The sequence below is a fragment of the Pollicipes pollicipes genome, unplaced genomic scaffold (genome assembly GCF_011947565.3).
Source record: "Pollicipes pollicipes isolate AB1234 unplaced genomic scaffold, Ppol_2.1 Scaffold_2555;HRSCAF=2994_pilon_pilon_pilon, whole genome shotgun sequence".
NCBI lineage: Eukaryota > Metazoa > Arthropoda > Thecostraca > Pollicipedomorpha > Pollicipedidae > Pollicipes > Pollicipes pollicipes.
Genome location: NW_023596136.1, coordinates 35,566,314 through 35,586,449, shown reverse-complemented (window position 1 = coordinate 35,586,449; position 20,136 = coordinate 35,566,314). Strand labels below are relative to the sequence as shown.

At 52.1% G+C, this 20,136-nt stretch overlaps 1 protein-coding gene across 1 annotated transcript; it reads right to left on the bottom strand.

Annotated features, from left to right (window-relative positions):
- Nucleotides 1–4,490: 4,490 nt before the first annotated feature.
- Nucleotides 4,491–19,708, bottom strand: LOC119110385 (uncharacterized). Its single transcript, XM_037234195.1, has 3 exons — nucleotides 19,617–19,708; nucleotides 8,308–8,472; nucleotides 4,491–4,624 (listed from the first exon to the last, which is right to left on the bottom strand). Exons 1-3 carry the CDS (start codon nucleotides 19,678–19,680, stop codon nucleotides 4,500–4,502), a joined length of 354 nt encoding a protein of 117 aa, XP_037090090.1. The 5' UTR covers nucleotides 19,681–19,708; the 3' UTR covers nucleotides 4,491–4,499.
- Nucleotides 19,709–20,136: the final 428 nt, after the last annotated feature.

Sequence of the window (20,136 nt, the reverse complement as noted above, 5' to 3'; positions counted from 1 at the left end):
TGTACGTGTACATATGCCCATCGCCTGCCCGGCGGGCACTGCCCATTCTGCCCGGTCGGCCGCGCAGACTGGGGTCACCACTGGCACCGTCACCGAACACCCTCCCCCCCCCCCCCACACTTGCTGTACCAGCTGCTGTGTAGTCCGAGATGGCGACTCAGGGGAAACATGACAGCAGTGGTTGAAGGCCCTGCGTTGCCTCAATATGCAGGCGCCGTGAGCGCAGCCCGTGCGCAAGCTCGTCTGAATCGCTCTCGTTATGCAAGCTTGCCCTGGCAAGCATAGCCCAAGGTTACGCGCGGGGAAGGAGCAGGTGTCAAAGAAGAGGGATCACGCACATGGTGCGTACTCTCCCCGACCGCAACGTCAGCCCACACCCCCCTCCACGCCGACAGCGGTTCACGGCGCCCCGGCTCTGGGGCGGTGTGCCGGTCCAAGGTGGCGCGGAACAGTCCTCGTCCTTCCCCGCATAGCAGCCCGACACGCCGTGGCACCGCGGCCGGCCGGTCCCTCACACAGCCGTGTCGAGCGTGTTGATGCGCACCTTCTTGCCGCGCCCGGCCGACGGCGACGAAGGCGCCGGGTTGCGGATGATCATGACGCCCGAGTCGATCGACTCTTCCGGGCTGTCGCTAGGCCTGCGCCGCTTCTTCTTGAGGCTGGAGCGCAGCGGCGACTTGCGCGGATCGTACGGGATCGGCCGGCCGTTGTAGCTGGAGGTGGGCGTGGGCGCCGGCGCGGCCGCGCCCGCGTTGGCCGGCGCCCGCCGCGCGTGCACCACGCCCGGCTGCGGCGCCACAATCACCGTCACGCCGTTGGCCGTGGGTGAGGCGATGCGCCCCTCACGCGCCGCCGGGTTGACCAGCACGGGCGCCAGCCGGCCGTCCGGGTCGCGCGCCATCTGGACGGGGTCGCCGCCCAGCCGGAACGCGCGAGCACGAAACTCGGCGGCGGCGAAGCCGCACAGCGCCAGCGCCAGCAGCACGTACAGCACCGCGGCAGCGGACAGCGACCGTCAGCGGCGCCAGCGGCTCCGGGCCGGCGCTCGGTCGATATGGGCCGTCACCAGCGGAACGACATCTGCGATATGGGCGGATGAGCTGGCACGCGTGGCGGCCAGCGGTAATGAGGTGAAGACTGAAGGGTGCGGCAGCGCTACAGCAGCCTGCAGCTCAACAGCGAGCCGGCTCGATAAGGCAGGCCGTTGTCCGTGGAAGGCTGCAGCAGCTAAGCTCAACATCAGGCTGTTGTCCCGGTGGGAAGGCGCTGCAGCAGCTACAGCTCAACATCGAGCCGACTGGTATGGCAGGGTGTTGTCCCGGTGGGAAGGCGCTGCAGCAGCTACAGCTCAACATCGAGCCGACTGGTATGACAGGGCTGTTGTCCCGGTGGGAAGGCGCTGCAGCAGCTACAGCTCAACATCGAGCCGACTGGTATGACAGGGCTGTTGTCCCAGTGGGAAGGCGCTGCAGCAGCTACAGCTCAACATCGAGCCGACTGGTATGACAGGGCTGTTGTCCCAGTGGGAAGGCGCTGCAGCAGCTACAGCTCAACATCGAGCCGACTGGTATGACAGGGCTGTTGTCCCGGTGGGAAGGCGCTGCAGCAGCTACAGCTCAACATCGAGCCGACTGGTATGACAGGGCTGTTGTCCCGGTGGGAAGGCGCTGCAGCAGCTACAGCTCAACATCCAGTCGGCTCGTGTGGTAGGGCTGTTGTCTCGGTGGGAAGGCGCTGCAGCAGCTACAGCTCAACATCGAGCGGTCCGTATGGCATGGCTGTTGTCCCGGTGGGAAGGCGCTGCATTTTTCAGATGATATTAAAAGCGCGCTGGGGCAATCAACACAGCAAGGCTGACGCCAAAAGTGATCCAGATGTATTGAGCATTTTTGTCGAAAGTAATCCAAGCGTAATGATTGTTTACACGATTTTACAGGTGCACGACTTTGACGGCGTGCACGGGTTGGATTCTTCGTGAGCGGAATTTGTAACGACGACCAATCGAAGTCCGATAGCAGCCGTGGACGAACACAAGGCGTTGCAAAATTGCTATCGCTCGCTCAAAACACATTATTTCACTTCAGCGCAGATCAGCTGCTATGGATTGGACTTCAAAACGTACTTGTCCGTTTGCTGAAAAACATAGCTGTGTACTCTGCAAACGCACCAGTCAAGAGCGACGTCTCTCTGTGCCGCAAACGAGAATCGGCGATGATGCGGTCCCCGTTGAATATTTCCTAAGGCAGATTGTCGCTGAATATGCCGATCAACTACCAGCGCCCTTCACTGACGGCTTGTAGTATTTTCCGTATAGAAGTTAGCAAAGTTTCACAAGAAAAGCACTGAGACGTTCTGATGATGTTATCATCCAAGTCACGTAGCGTGTATTCGTGGTGACGCAGGTGCAGCCCTGATAAATAATTGACAGTTGAAATCGGCTCAGTCGAGCGGAAATGAAGCAAACATGCTGAACTGGCTGGATCTCCAGGAGTGAAAGGCTTTTGTCATTCAAACCAGGTTCCCATACACCCAACGAACATTTGAATCCTGATGATAAAGCATTTAAATTAGGAGCGTTCCTTGGAGGGGCTGAGCATACGAAGAACCTTCCTTTGCAATCATGTTACAAGCGATAAAGGAAATCATTTATTGATCATCGACCAATGTCACACCCGAAATATCGTCATCGCAGCGCTGTCCTCGACAGTAGCGATATGAACTTCAACAAAATAACGCGAGGTAGTCCTCGTGCCTGCTAGAGCCCATGGCAGGGCTAAATATTTCGCAGGATAATCAGACCGTGAAAATGAGACTCTCAAAAAAAGGATGTGCGATATGGACCGGCAGTGTACCAAGGTGTCCAACATATTTAATTCAACGGCCATTTTGGCACATGGGTTGGGTTTCCTGAACTGCTGAATGATATTACTCATGGCGATATTGACCAGATACAGCAAGGCATTTCCTCTTCACTCATTCAATTTGTTTTTCATTAGCAGCCCTCAGTGTTTTAATAGCACCTCCAGTCACTCGCAAAGCGAGCAGCAGCAGCCCACAGCAACCACGCACTCAAACACCACGATGTTCATGGATGTGCAGTTTAATTGCCGATGCACATCAAACCTAAATTATAGCGCATTTTACCCTGCCAAGGAACCAAGAGAAACAAATAAATGACTATGAATGATAACGACCAGGAAATGATATCATTAATGCTAGGAGCAGATGGGCAACACAAAATATGGCACAGTAAACAGCTTTATCTTAAGTGTGACCATTGACATGACAATAAAATGCCTAGGAAGCGAACAATCTAAGTGCGGTTAGCGTGTTCGGTGTGCGCTGAGCCCACTGCCCCGCATCATGAGGTACAAATAACTCACTACCCCGCACCATGAAGGGCACAGAGCTCCCTAACCCGCGTCATGAGGAACACTGAGTCCGCTACCCCGCACCATGAGGTACACAGAGCTCACTACCTCTCACCATGAAGGGCACAGGGCTCGCAATCCCGCGTCATGGAGCACACTGAGTCCGCTACCCAGCACCATGATGTACACAGAGCTCACTACCCTGCACCACGAAGCACACAGAGTCCGCTACCCCGCATCATGAGGTACACAGAGTCCGCTAACCCGCACCATGAGGTACACAGAGTCCGCTATCCCGCACCATGAGGTACACAGAGCTCGCTACGCCGTGTCATGGGGCACACTGAGAACGCCACCCGGCATCATGAGGTACACAGAACTCGCTACCCCGCATCATGAGGTACACAGATTCCGCTACCCCACACCAGGAGGTATACTGAGCCCACTATCCCCAACATGAAGTACACAAAAGGCTGTCCGAGTCAACGGCATGAGCGTGGGTGCGACGACACAAGATAAAGCGCAGCCCAAAGGATCCAGCTCAAATGCCACCTGGCACGGCGGCCGCCCCGCCCTCTCCACAGGCTGTAGTTGGAATGTAACTGAGTCTGGTAATGTAACGTCGGTAAAAAGGTAAATGTAACGTCGGGCCTGTCAGCCCGACGCATTGTCGAAGCAGCGAACACAACGTACCAGCAGCTTTTCAGCTTGGTCGTAGACGGAACACGAAAACCTGCGCATCAGGCTTTTGCAGTTTTTTAAAATGCAAACATATGCAGAAGTACACATGAAAAAGGCCGATTTCAGGCGTGTATAGACTTTGCGTGCTTGTTTTGCTATTTAGTCACGGGTACGCAACAACCATACACACGCAGCAAGCCCATGGGTATCCAGTTAGCTAGGGAGAGCCTGGCATGAGATGCCTCCTCAGCTGATTTCTCAATTTGGCGTCTGGACAGGGACTTGCATGGCTTGAAGCACAGACATGCCAGTGTTTCGTAAAATTAATAAGAGAGGGAGGGCGAGTACATTAAAAAAGAGACATTGCCGCAGCGTGTCATCAAGTACAAGCAGTTCGTGCAGACCGTGAATGAGTCCTTACAATGAGATATGACTGCTATTCCGTTCTCAATGAGTGCTCACCATGATATAGAAGGACCAGGAGTAATAGACGAAGAAGCCCAGGTTCTCCCCCAGTCTCCTGGCTCTCACTTCAATATCGAAGAGCACTATGCATAGCACGCAGCAGGCGGCTGAAACCAAACAGGCACATTAGCATCAAATGTTGCGCAATTGCTTGCACGGGTCGACGATGAAGGAAACCAGCCCCTTCGCCTGGGCTGCGTTTGACGTCAGGGCAAGGAAAGAGAACGCAAAACAGTGCCACAAAACCACGGATTCGCGTGCACAGGGCACTAATTTGGCGTGCCCTGGCTGGGTCCCATATTGTCGAAGAGGATCCTGGGACGACAAAGATTGCATTTCTTGGCAGGAATGCGACAGACGGGGTGCCGGTAGTGTAGTGGTTAACACGTCAGCATTAAACACTGCGCGTCTGGGAAACCAGAGGAGCGGGGTTCGGTTCTCCGCGGTGCCCGCCCCTCCTGCCAGGGTGAGAGGCAGGCGACGCCATGTAGCCTCCACAGCAGCTGGAGTGCGTCGTAAGAGCCCCAATCACACACACACCACACACCACACACACACACAAACACACACACACACACACACAACACACACACACCACACACACCACACACACACACAACACCACCACACACACACACACACACACCACACCACACCACACACACACACACAACCAACACACACACACCACCAGCAGCACAGCAGCCACGCAGCTGCGCAGCACGCACGCACAATGCGGACAGGACTGGACATCACACACCCATGTCAGAGGTCACACCAGCTACTGCAGTGATCACATTGGCGCACAACAGCCGTGGCGAAACCAGGACTCTTAGCTCGGGCCCTCATATGGGAGCAACAGGTCTGAACCACTCAGCCATTTCGTCATCGGCGCAGGTCTGAAACCAAACATTCTAGCAGAGCTAGAACTATGAAGATCAAGGTATAAAAAGGAGCTTGTCAAAAATGACGAGACATCTTGGCACAACGCAGCAAAAAGCGAAAGTGTTACAGCTAGTGCTCTTAGCAAAAATATTCCATAAATTCCTTTGGTCAAGCCCAAACCTGGCTTTCGCCAGCTGAGTCGGTGGCACTGCTTGCTTGGCGACAGCAATGTTAAATTTTAAACGTAACGAGTACGAGACGTTGGGGATCGACTGATGCATGGTCGTAAAGCACTTCAGTGCATCCAATTTGCTTCAGTGTAACACACTCTTAACAACTGCACGGCCAATTTCCATCTATGATGAACTGGCACATTCCAACGCTTCGAAGAGCTCTGTTGGGACCCATATCTGGTCATAAACAAGGGACTTCACCAGCTAAGATGCCCAGCCTCCATTTTCATAGAGGAACTTTCAGTCAAGAGCCGGTTGCATGATTCCGCCAATCACCTCCCGCGTCAAAGGCATTCATTAACAGGAAAACGCCACCTCGAGTCACAGGCCCTGAAAATCAGGCTGTCGATAAGCGCGACCCGGTTTTTAATCTAATTGTCCTAACGAGGAACGAGCTGGCAGGCAAACATTCGGGCGGAAAATGGGAATATGTTCAGCACAGCCATGATGCTGGAATTGCAGATACAGTTACGACTTTGATGCCGGTAGCTTCTGACAGTACGAAGGTGTATAGGCGGCCGCCTAAATATCGCCCACGGAGTAGGCGGTGCAACCATCTAGGCGCAGCGCAGTTTGAGAACCAGCGTACCACAATTGAGGCCACGTCCGAAAAGAAAATCGCAAATTTGTACGCATGCGCATTGCGCTCCGCAGGAGTGAAGTGCTGGTCGTCTTGCTCATTCGGCACGTCCGCTGACTGTTAATCGCTCACAAACCGAAGGAGTGGACAACACGTTCCATACTTGCCCCAACCTATGTATCCGGTACGAGTTAAACGTGTCCGTATATACATGTTCGCTTTAAGGGGCGGACTCGCCATCCGGGAGCCGCTGAGTGGACTCCATGCCTTGCTCCACACTGATGCCGTGCTTGATCAGTGGTTATCGCCAGCGGCCACGGTTCGGCAGTAGGCTGCGGCTACGACACACGCTCAGCGCGCGCTACTAGAGTACCATGGCACGATTTAACTGTATGGGTCCTAAAGTGGATGCATTGTAAACAAAATTGATCCTTGCCATTGTGTGCAACGTCAGACCTGAATAGCAATACTATACCATATGATGGCGTTTATGACCCATTGGCTTGGCTTGGCTTGGCTCGTGATATGCTGCACCACCCTGATAATGAATACGTGATTCTTGGACATAGCTCGCTGTGTGAAAGCACGCGCGGTCATTGAAAATAAACACTGACGTCATACACAATATTTCGCTTGCATTATTTTTATACATTATCATAATTTACGATATATTTAGATACCATATATTTTTGTGATATATTATTTATTTCATGATATATCTATATTATCATACTTTTTATCACATCCAGCTGTGCATTTATTTCAAAACGGTTGTGCAGATCACTCACGAGACGCGCTGACGGAAGGGGAGTACCGAGAGGAAAAGGGTGCGCTAAAAAGACAGCATGTGCACCCAAGCGCGGCTAGAGCTGCCCGACTGGTGTCGCCTTTCAAGCGTATACACCTGCCCATACACACACAACACAACACACACACAGAGCACACACTTATGTACATTTGTCCGCGAAAATGCTGAAATGATGGTGCAGAAAGTGAGAGGGCTTTCGATATCAGATGGAGCTTCAGATGGCACATCAGAGGGCCTCCGATATCAGATGGGGCTTCAGATGGAACATCAGAGGGCTTTCGATATCAGATGGGGCTTCAGATGGAACATCAGGGAGTTTTCGATATCAGATGGGGCTGCAGATGGAACATCAGAGGGCTTTCGATATCAAATGGGGCTTCAGATGGAACATCAGAGGGCTTCTGATATCAGATGGGGCTTCAGATGGAACATCAGAGGGCTTCCGGTGTACGTTTGTTACAAAACACTCCACCGACCTCCACCAGTACATCTGGGAATGTCGTTCATGAGTGTGTCGTTTTGGCTCCTCTCGTACGTGAGAGAATGTCATTTCATCAGTGTTGTATCCCCTATCTGTGTGGTCTAGAAAATGTATGGACAACATCGTCAATGAGTCACACAGACAAAGAACATGACAACGATAAAATCACGTGGGGGATAGGGTCACTGGCATGTGGTATTGTAGATTGTCATGTTGATGGCGTAGGTCAGAGTGCGTGATGCTGATGATGTCTTCTGCCCGGCCATAAGAATATCTGTTTTGCCAAGTCAAAACAGTGAATTATCCAATGAGAAGTCCATTGTTGTTTGCATGCTGGTGTTCAATGCTCTGATTTTAAGTACGTCGGTTGCCGAGTGAAATAGGAAACCAGATGCTGATGTTGAGCATGGGTACACAACGTATCCAAAACGGTAAAGCGCAAACAAATGAGAAGATGCCTTTTCATGTCTCTTCATGCTCCTTTTTGGTTAACTACTCTTAACAGACGGTGTCAAAAGTACAGTTCAAAGGGAGTTTTAACGGAAGCTATCCAAAGCACAAAATGTCGTACTCTTTAATGAATTATGCGTAAGCATACGTATTATATATATATATATATATATATATATATATATATATATATATATATATATATATATATGACAGAACAATTTCCTTCCTCACCATTTAAAAACCTTAATTGTCTCTTAATTCACCTTGGCCGTGTTCTAAATAGGTTACTGAGTGCATAGAACGCACAATTCCAGGCCACTACGGACAGCGCATTCGTTAGCGCAACTCACTTCCTATGCAGCTGATCACCAGCTTGCCCATGATGGCGTGCCGGAACTTGACGACCACGCGGCGGCGGGTGACGCGCATCGCCAGCACCATCGGCGACATGACGCACATCAGGGCCGTCACCAGCACGGCCAGCACGCCGCACGCGCCAGCCGCCGTCGTGTACTCTGCAACAGCGGCCGGCCAGCCGCCGGGCTCCGGTTACTAATGGCGGGGCTGCGCCGCCGGCTCGAACGGCGCCAGCGGCCTCAGACGTCCGCCGACGGCACGGCCCGTCCCGCAGCCACCGACCGCTGACAATGGCATGGAAAAGGTCGCGCAGATGTGTCATAGTTCACGGGAGAGTGAGCAATGTAACGTGAACTTTTCGTGAACTATGAACTACGATATGAATGAAGTTGTGAACTTCAACACCTTGCATGTTTCCGAACCATTCCGCACGCAAAGGTTAATGGCTAGTTCGGGCATTGTATGGTGTTACACAAACAGCATAAAATGTCAACATGGCAAGCGATGAGAGCGTTCAGCACAGCAGCACTTTCGGCAACGGTGAGATGAAGGCCACCCGAGTCAGCACACGAGTCAGGTTTCCCCATAAATCGAGCCAGGCTCGGCGAGATCTCAATGGCCGTCGTCTGACAGCTTCAGGACAAGGCCATGCAATAAGAAGTCGTGCGGCATGCGTGGCATGGCGAGTGGAAAATGGAAAGCTTAAAGAGAGTGTTCTTTAAGAGAGTGCTCCGCATTTGCGAGGGGGTTTTGAACTGAAGTAGCCATCTTGAAAATCATTCGGTACAGTTCACAGCCCTGCCCTGCTTAAGACCTAAATCCCGCCAGTTTCAGAGTTACACGCCCGTGAATATGTGCAGAGTATTTCGGGGAGACTATTCAGAGGTTACTCAGGCATCCATGATGTCATAATAACGCCGTTTAAGTTCTGCCGTTCCATTCGTCATGCGGCGATCAAGGCCAATACGAATATCATTATCGAGTTGTTCATATCTGGCGTCCGTGAGCACGATTTTCAGATATAACGGCTGTCAGTTGGTTCTCAATCAATATTGGTGTCTTGGGCAGTCTTTTCAACTTAAAACTGCACCAATGTTCATAAGTGAGTGTATTTTATCATATATGATGCTTGCTTCAATCTCTTAAAATGTGGAACATTTCCATTAAAGACTCCGATCACCTCTAGCAACGGTGCGAAGCGTTCTTGCTCTGCACTGCGAAGGCAGGGCGCTGAGCGGAAACGCCGCGGAAGGCGTGGCTTAAACGGGTCCAAGAAACGTCCGGCTGACGCGGTGGGTGAGCAGATCACGCGCACCGCGCCGCCGTAACCTCTCCAGCGGGGGTGACATGTTGTCCCCACACCGTAACCTCTGCAGCGGGGTGACATGTTATCCCCACACCGTTACCTCTCCAGCGGGGGTGACATGTTATCCCCACACCGTAACCTCCGCAGCGGGGGTGACATGTTGTCCCCACACCGTAACCTCTGCAGCGGGGATGGTATGTTGTCTCCACACCGTAATCTCTGCAGCGGGGGTGATATGTTGTCCTCACACCGTAACCTCTGCAGCGGGGGTGACATGTTGTCCCCACACCGTAACCTCTCAAGCGGGGTGACATGTTGTCCCCACACCGTAACCTCTCCAGCGGGGGTGACATGTTGCCCCCACACCGTAACCTCTTCAGCGGGAGTGACATGCTGTCCCCATTTCGTTCGCGGGGCGACCTCGAGCGCAAAGTCCATCTTTTTTGACCCAGCTGGTCCCGCCCAGAGCAGACACTCACTGCGCGATGTGAACAGATATATGAGGTCGGATGAGCAGTTTACGAGCGGGGAGTGTGAGGGGGTGACAAATCCCCGACAAAGGCAAGACTCCATTTGATGAGCTTATTCCGGTATGTCCTATTCACAAGAATTCAGCCGATGGAGAGTCCCAGCGGCTCGGCGGATGATGATGTGAGAGGACGATAAGTGACGGGAAAAGGTGAGGTGTAGGGATGAGGCTTCAGTCAGAGTATCGGGGGTATAAATAGCCCTAGTGGTGCTCACCTTCAACTTCATGTTGTTGGTGACCGTAATCTTAGCTCTACATTGGAAGGGGACGACAGCTGTGCTCTCCACAGGCTGTGATTTCAGAATGAACAGATGGCCACTGTAAGCCTAGTCCAGACGTTGGACAGCATCGACGCAGAACACCGAACGGCCTCGCGGCCATGGGTAGAGAATGTGGTTTGGCAGGGTGTGGGCGGATAGTGGCTGCACCAACTTCAAAGTTCAAAGTTGAACTCCCGGCTCAGGCACGCCAACTTCTGGGAAGCATGTCAGTTAAGCCAGCTGATAAAAGGCTGATGGGATCCATCAAGCCTTATGAATTCATGGCTCGAAGAAACTAGCAGGAAATTGAAATTAAGCTGAGTACGCGTTGAACCCATCACATGACAGTTTCACCTCCACAAATGCATGGCATCTTGCTACAAACGGGCAGTCAGACGAGAAGAGTTGCGGGACGTGAGAAACGGTGTACAAACCAGCGCAGTACCTGATCTCCCGACCATTTTATAATCCTTTGAAAGTCAAAGATCCATGCGGCTGGCTTACGTCCCTTCACCGTCTTGTGCTCCCTGGTTTTGTTGAGGCCGCTAAATCCAAGATATTATCTCTTCATTGCGCCAAAGGCCCTAATTATGCTCAGATGCACCAGATCACATCTGGGGCCAAAGGTACAGCAAAGTTCCAAAGCAGTTTCGCTGTTATAATTTTTGTCTTCCCGAAGAAGAAATAATCAAGTTTAATGATGCATACACCTATGACGAGATGGCTACTTTTTAACAGTCGCAAAATGGAGGTGCTCCAAAGTCAACCCACCCAGCCCCTACTTATTTCACCTCCACGCCTCGGCATCCAGATTTTTTATCGGTCCCTGATCATCTCGGAGGACCACGGCCATTTCATACGCTCTTTGCTGCATACTGACCCATATATCACCGACTCCCTGACTACCTCGAAGGTTTTGAGGCCGTCTGGACATTTCGCAACTGAGGGAAGGTCGATCTTGCTGTTCCGTGCGCTTGTATCGTCCGGGTGCTTGCCTTGAGACGCCTTCAGACGCCTTGCCTGTCATCGGGAATGCGTTCTGTCTGCGCCCCAGTTCCGAGCCATCAACGTTTGGCGGCCATTCCACCATCGCTGACACGGTCGGCTGGATCAGCGTCTCGACGTCATAGTCCACGGCGATTCGAGCCTACAAGACCCTAATTTTCTTTGGATCTGTGCGCTGGATCAGCGTCTCGACGTCATAGTCCACGGCGATTCGAGCCTACAAGACCCTAATTTTCTTTGGATCTGTCCGCTGGATCGGCGTCTTGACGTCATAGTCCGCGGCGATTCAAGCCTACAAGCCCCTAATCTTCTCTGGACCTCTGCGCTGGATCGGCGTCTTGACGTCATAGTCCGCGGCGATTCAAGCCTACAAGCCCCTAATCTCCCCCGGGCATGTTGGTTCGGAATCACTCCGGCATCCCTCCGGCGTCGGTGGGTAACTTGAAATCTTCATATCCCCATAGCGATCGTGAGCTTTTGGACCCCCAAGGCCATCTCAGCCCTTCGAGGCCTTTGTCCGTCGCGGCTCGCTGAGCGTTTATGCATTCCGACCACTTTGAATGTTAGTCGATCAGCCGTATATTTGGTATCCGCACTTGACAGACGGACCTTTAAGCGAAATGCTCCATATTTGAAAACATCGAGACGAACATCAGACATGATGAAATAAGCTCACCGATAACGAATGCCATACTTTAAATATTGAAAAGATTTGAACTTTAAATTTGAAAAGACTGCTCCAAGCTAAACAAAGTCTCTATTGAATAAATATTCTCCTTAATACGTCATTGCTTTATTGCGTCATCATACCTTGTACAACATTGATTGAGAACCAATTTACGGCAGTTTTGCATCGAAATCGCGCCCACGAATGCCGTATATCAGCGACTAGAATGTTACGTTTTATCAGCCTTAATGGCCGCCTGGCCGATGGAACGGCAGAATTTGAATGACGTTATTATGATGTCATGAATACCTGAGTGACCTGAAAATAGCCTGCATGAAATAGGCTGCAAATATTTATGAGTGCATAGCTAAGAAACTAGAAGGGATTGGGTCTTAAGAATGGCAGGGCTGTAACCTGCACCAAATGATCTTCAACATGGCTATTTCGGTTCAAAATTCCATACAAATGTGGGAAACTCCCTTTAATAACACGCAGGACGTCTTGTGCGTCGTAGAACTAGCAAACCCACAGCGCAGGAAAAATTGGCAGTTGTAATCAAGTCGATGGTGTACAAAACTTGACCAACGAAGGAGGAAACCTACGACCATCCATACAAACAGGTTTGAGCAATGCGTTTGAAGGTCTCCAATTCGTAAGAATTTAGCGAGCGTAAGTACACTGATGTCAAACTGAGTCGATACCGACGCACCCGCAGCAGGTTATGGTCTTGGCAACGGTGCCACAAGTATGGTGAAAAGGCGAGTATTTGGATGCATATTTGTCACAACCAGCAGGGCTATTTCGGTTTACACCGCAGGATGTCGTATCCAAGATAGGTTCCATAAATGGTGATGTTCGTCTTGTTACAGCCAATTGCTGTTACACCTGTGCGTCAGGCAGTGTTTAGACGTGCTGGCGAGTTGCAGAGGCTACATTATCCTACACCGCACACTTGGTGTCATGTCTCCTCTTGCTCTGGTCACTAACATCTGACATCAGCCCTAAAAGCTGAGACGGCCGGATTTAGCACCTGCGCATGAAAACGCGTGCCCGTGTACACAGGCCAAACTAATCTTTTGCCAACACGATTGCTCATTTTCTGCTCCATCAGAATCACTCAACTTCACAGTGTTGCGACGCTCCGTCAAGATCTAAGCCCAGTTTCGACGCATGATCTTCAGGTTTTTGGTAAGTTTAGAAAAATGTCTTTTCTTAGTTAATCCAACGGAGGAGGCGTAATCGTGGCACCGTTCCAATATTTCAGGAAAACCCGTCTGATCCAGCAGCTTGTGCGTCATTGTATAACAAGCTACACAACACAATTTTTATAAAATTGCATTTGATATATATATATATATATATATATTATAATCTCTATCTATCTATCTATCTATCTATCTATCTATCTATCTATATCTCTCCCTCTCTCTCTCTCTATATATCTCTATATATCTCTCTCTCTCTCTCTCTCTCTCTCTCTCTCTCTCTCTCTCTCTCTCTCTCTCTCTCTCTCTCTCGAGAGAGAGAGAGAGAGAGAGAGAGAGAGAGAGAGAGAGAGAGAGAGAGAGAGAGAGATATATACCTATATATCTATACATCTAGATATCTATATATCTACCTATGTATATATATATATATACCTATATATCTATACATCTAGATATCTATATATCTACATATATATATATCTACATATATATATATATATATATATATATATATATATATATATACCTATATATCTATACATCTAGATATCTATATATCTACCTATATATATATACATATATATATATATATATATATATATATATATATATCATGTTCTAGAGAGCATGATGGGCGAGCCATACTGGACCGGACCGAACCGAACCGAACCGAACCGAACCAAACCTGATCGGTTTGGATCAAAACGGAGCGGACCGGACCGGTCCGGACCGAAACGGGTCGTATCGGATCGGATCGGATCGGATCGGATCGGATCGGATCGGATCGGATCGGATCGGATCGGATCGGATCGGATCGGACCGGACCGGACCGGATTGCACACGACTCGCTGTTGATAAAAATGGGTCTATAAATATACACAGACACAGACACACACACACGCATACATATATGTATATATATATATATATATATATATATATATATATATATATATATATATATAATGTTCTAGAAAGCATGACGGGCGGACCATACTGAACCGGACCGGAACGAACCGGACTGGATCGCATCGCATCGCATCGCATCGGACCAGACCGGACCCGACCCGACCCCGACCCGACCCCACCCCACCCCACCCCACCCGACCCGACCCGACCCGACCCGACCCCACCCCACCCCACCCCACCCCACCCCACCCGACCCGACCCGACCCCACCCGACCCGACCCGAACCGATCCAGTAGCTTCGGTGAGAGCTCAGAAGGCTCAAGGTGACATCGCTTCATAATTCGAGTGAGGCACGCTCGGCCTGCGGCCTTGCTCGTAAAACGTGTTATCATGAGAGCCGCCGCAAAGGTAATTGCCAATATGCGAGAGGCAATATATCCTAAATCGTTCAAGGACAGCTTACTTTCGAGCATACAAGTGAGCCTTTTTACCATGGTAGATGTAAATTATAGTCTCTTAACAGTGGACATGACATGTTAGACATGACATGAAGAAGATGAAGACATGACATGGACATGTCGATGGTGTCAAGGCACACCATGAAAAGCGTGGCTAGGGGCCCAAAACCCCTGTAGAGGTCTTCCCGCTGTTTCAGGGCCTTTAAAAGCCCAAGATTGCGTTTCATTTGAGGCACAACGGGTTCATGGCTGCATCAAAGTCCTTTTTGACCGTTTGAAGCCATTGGTGACCTCGACGTCCGTTAACCGCCTCTGAGGTCCGTGGACAGGTAGGCTTTAACGGTCGGGAGCTTCGAGAATGTAAACAGTATCCGCCTTGTGTTTTTTGTTCACCGCTTTGTCCCAAAATTAAAGGACATCCCACACTACCAGAGCATGCTGAGCCCGCCGGTCACGAGCGGACCTCCAGGGCCCCCGGCGACGGCAGGCCCGCCTTACCGGGAGCATGCTGAGCCAGCTGGCCACGAGCGGACCCTCAAGGTTCCGGCGACGGCGGGCCCGCCCGAGTGCAGGAGTAGCTCTCCAGTTGTTGGGTCTCTGCTTGAGGTGCGACGCGGTGGGAGGACAGTTCACGATGTTCTCAGCATTGTTCCGCCATTCAACTCTACTCACAATTCCATAGTTCTAAAATGATCAATCATGTTCGGAGGAGGGCTGAATAAGCCAAAACTAACTAAACGCCCAGATACGGCTAGAGGTGCGCCATACCAGGTGACCTGCCACCATACCAGGAGAGTTGGCGTCATACCAGCTGAGCTGCCACCATGCCAGGAGAGTTGCTATGATACCGGGGGAGATACTACCATAGCAGGGAAGTTGCCATCATACTAAGTGAGCTGCAACCATATCAGGGGAGCTGCTATGATAGCAGGGGAGTTGCCACCATACTAGGAGAATCACCATAGCGAGCCGCCACCTTTCACCAACTGCTGCCGGCCACCAACGCAACTCTGGGGCTACCTCGAAACGAAACGGTGCCACCGAAACTTGGTGCCGAACACGCCGTCGTCCACTCTGTCAAGCACTTAACTTAGACTTATAGAGGTGGCGGTGACGGCTATGCGGGATGGCTAGGATCGAATCGATCCGACCCGCCGTCCATCCGACGGCGCAACCGAGGCGTCCGTTGTGAAAACGGGACTGAACGATCATGGGGAGGGGCGAGCTATAGTTTGCATCGCTGTAACCAAGCACATCGACCAAGCACATCGGCCGCCTGCAGCCGTCGGGTGCGGCCCGCACGCTTAGGCACAAGGCGTCCCTCCGGGTCTGCAGCGTACCCCTGCCGTGGGCCGGTTGGCGCCGGTGAGGGCGGTCGCGGCGCGCGGGCGGCGCGCGGGCGGCGATCGGGCACCCCGAGAGCAGCAGAGCTCTCCAGGGGCGCGGCGTGTGCGGCCGAGGCCGGCGAGCGCGCGGATGATTGGGAGTGTGGCTGCGTGTGCATTACCACTGATCCAGCTCGCGCCATGTCCAATTGCTACGCTTGGTGGTGGCTCATTACTGCCTGTCCGATGCGTCGCTAGCAATATAGCCGCCATCATGTCTCTGTATGCAAGCCTTCAGAGATCCGGGGCAGTTTAAGTGCTATCACATGGCTGCTCACTCAACTGAGCTCGCCATGGTGAGTCAAGGACATTATATTTACAACAGCTGATTAAGTTGTATGCTTATGGGCCGAAAAGCGAGCATTCAAGAAAATCTGGCTATTCATTTCTAATATTGGAGACAATTGCTGAGGTGGCGTTGCAGGGCACGTGATCAAGGGAAATGAGAATAGGGAGCCACGCCTCTCCGCCAATGTTGGCAAAACCATGCGTTACCTCCGGTGATATTAAGTATCGGTTGCATAGCTTTGCATGATAAAGGTGGACTCCAAAGGCATTCCTATCCCCTTCCCTCTTCTGAACTCTCGTGCTGCTGCGGGGGTGAAGTAGTGATGTGCGAGGACAGACCGCGGGAAATGAAAGAGGCGTGGGTAAAAGAGCATTTGTAAGATGGCCATCTACCCCGCGTTGGCCCGCGCACCATATATCCAGAACAATGTTACGAAGCCAGGGACAGACGCAGGCAGAGCAAAACCTGCCCTGAACGGACAGAAAAAGGGTAGACCCATGAAGGGGCCATAATAAATTGCAGATACATCTATGGCAGGAACCGAACGGACACAACCGGATGGGACCAGCGTAGCCCACGCGGAACAGACCGGACCAGATACGGGGGGGGGGACCAGGATAGGGCTGAGCCCGGGGGGGAGGACAGCACAGAACAGAACTGAAAATTGAAACGGACAGCCAAAACCGAATCAGATTGAATCTGATCAGACTGACTTGAGTGGAACAGGATCAGGCAGAAAAAACAGAATCAAGCACGTCAGGACAACAGGGGCCTGGAAAGGACAGGCCACACCGTTTGCAGTGGTCCAGACTGGCTGGTCAGGCCTGATTTGGTCCGGTCTTATGCAGTCTAGTCTAGCTTAGCTCGATGCCGACCAGCTAAGTCAAATGTCATCTAAGTCAAAAGATTAAACCCGTTAAGTTCAATGTAATCTAATCCGGTGTGTTTTACGCACTTGGAGACGAGGAACGGCGCTCCCCCAACCGCACAGTCGATCCGCGTTAGCGAAGCGCCGGAAGCCCACGCACTGTGCGGGCCCTTGACGTGCGGTACAGTCTACCTTTCAGGTGTTCGAGCTGGGACGTCATCTATTGGGAAAACTTCAAAATGCGTGGGTGCACGCCATGGGCGGCACGGCACGCTGTCCCAAGTGAAACAAGCTCTGAACAAGTACACGTGCAGTGGCCTGTGGTGCGGCTTCCCCAGCTTCAACTGGCGTGAGAGAATCCATCGCCATGCCCTCAACAGCTGTGCACACCGTGAAATATGGCAAACCGACAGCAATGAGACTTGAAGGTTTGGGGACCATCAATATTAGCTCAAAAGTTTACTGATTACCTCAGACCTTACCTCAGACACTCAGAGACAAGAGACGTTACCTCATTCAATTGTCATGGCTTCAGTAACGCAATAAATACCCACGTGAAAAATAATTTTGACATGGGATTGCGGTACATACCACCCTAACGTGGGATTGTAGGCAGCAAACTCAAGGAGCATGTATCGTCGACACAGCGTTGAAAATACCGCTGCCTTGCTTGCCTTTTGTTTTGTCTTCTTTGCCCAAAGTCAGTAAAACTCTAGCAAAGTTAAACGCATTTTACGAAGCATTTTAAAGCTCGGGCGTGCGTGTGCCAGTCTGCAAGCGGAAAAACAGCAGCCGACGGTGGTGCCCGACTCTGAGCACCTGCGGCACTGAGCGGCCGATGGCGGGCCCCGGCTCTGAGCATCGCGGCGCTGAGCGGCCAATGGCGGGACCCGGCTCTGAGCACCGCGGCACTGAGCGGCCGATGGCGGGCCCCGGCTCTGAGCACCGCGTCACTGAGCACCGCGGCACTGAGCGGCCGATGGCGGGCCCCGGCTCTGAGTGCTGCGGCACTGAGCGGCCGATGGCGGGCCCCGGCTCTGAGCACCACCGGCTCTGAGCACCGCGGCACTGAGCGGCCAATGGCGGGCCCCGACTCTGAGCACCGCGGCACTGAGCGGCCGGTGGCGGGCGCCCGGCTCTGAGTGCCGCTGGTTCTGACTAGGACACGCGGCGTGCGCAAACGAGGCTTCGTTAGCGGACTTGGGCCCGGCTCAAGCACACTAGATGACCGACGGGCCGATTTGCCCTCCGGACGGCGCCGGCTGTTTCGTCAGCCACTGCCGACCGCCGACAGCGAGGCCACCCTTTTGCACGACGCAGGTTCGCCTGTTCGCCGTGACGCCTGTTCCGTCCTCCGCCACATCTCAGCCGCATCTCCGCCGCCTCTCTGAGGCTTGACCTCTGAGATGGGGACTGGTGCACACATATGTGTGTGGATCGCGGACAATTTACCTTGTTGTGCCCTCTTGTTATTCACATTTGTCCCATCGCTGCCTTCCTTCACTGTCCTCCTTAAACTCTTTAGTTCTCCTTAAACTAGTCTGATCTGAGCCGAATTTGGCCTGTTGGCCTGGTCGGCACCGTCTGCTTCCCTCCACCCCCAGTCCTCCTTAAACTGGCCTGATCTGAGCCGAGTTTGGCCTATTGGCCTGGTCGGCACCGTCTGCCTCCCTCCACCCCAGTCCTCCTTAAACTGGTCTGATGTCCTCCTTAAACTGGTCTGATCTGAGCCGAGTTTGGCCTATTGGCCCGGTCGGCACCGTCTGCCTCCCTCCACCCCAGTCCTCCTTAAACTGGTCTGATCTGAGCCGAGTTTGGCCTGTTGGCCTGGTCGGCACCGTCTGCCTCCCTCCACCCCCAGTCCTCCTTAAACTGGTCCGATCTGAGCCGAGCCGATTGGCCTGGTCGGCACCATGGTCTGGACACAGCGCACAGGAGGTGTCTGAGAGCTCACGAAACTAGGGATCTCCGGCTGGTACACGGCCCTCACTGCTGACCAATCTGTGTCGAGATGAACTGAGCGGCAGCTAAAGAGACTACTCCATACCTAATAAATCACTCACCAGGACTTCCTGATATACAAATGGTATTAGGAGTATAACGTGATATTCCACCGACCTTGATGTAATTTTGCAGAGCTGAGGCATGCGCAGCGCAACTGCGCAAATAGACATCACTTCGTGGGAAGTCTTACATTGACAAAGTTAACCGGTGGAAGTATGGATGAAAAGAATCCATCGAAAAGCTGCGGTCAGTCGGACAAACGAAGACACGCTCAGCTATTTAACAATAAATGCAGCACAGGGGTTGCTTTACACATTCAGCGATTAATTACAGCATATTGGGTGCAATGACCAGCAGTGGCAGTCCGGACACGCGGCTTGCAAAGCTGGTCATTAGCGCCGGTGGTCCGGTTACCTGATAGCCGGAGTCGGGAGACGCGGCCGCCACATCTGAGCTGCGCTCGACTCCGCGAGCACATCGTCCACAGTCCAAAATGGCCATCTTCAGACTCTGAAAGGGCAAAAACGAACTTGTGAGATTGTGGGAACGCGTGGGCAGTCGTGGGGTGACCTGAGCAAGGGAGTGGGGCGCGTCTGGAACTTTCTGAAAGTTTATCGTCGGCATTATGGGATTAAACTGGGAGGAAATAATCAAAATGTTTGCAATCGCCCCCCCCCCCCCCCAACTGGCACGGGCTTTTGCTGCGGCTGCACTTAAGTATGCAACATTGTTACCAGTGCGTTGCAGTAATAATGAATATCAGGGAATGGCGGGCAAAAAAACACAAAACCTCACAACCTATGAACTTGATAGTCAGCTGGAATCATTGAGAATGAAAAACATAGCCCTTAGTAGCTTCTCAGGAGATATGCGAGTGAAGCAGACAATTCTTCTGACGATGGCGAGACACGATGTTGCGCCAATTATTGCTCTT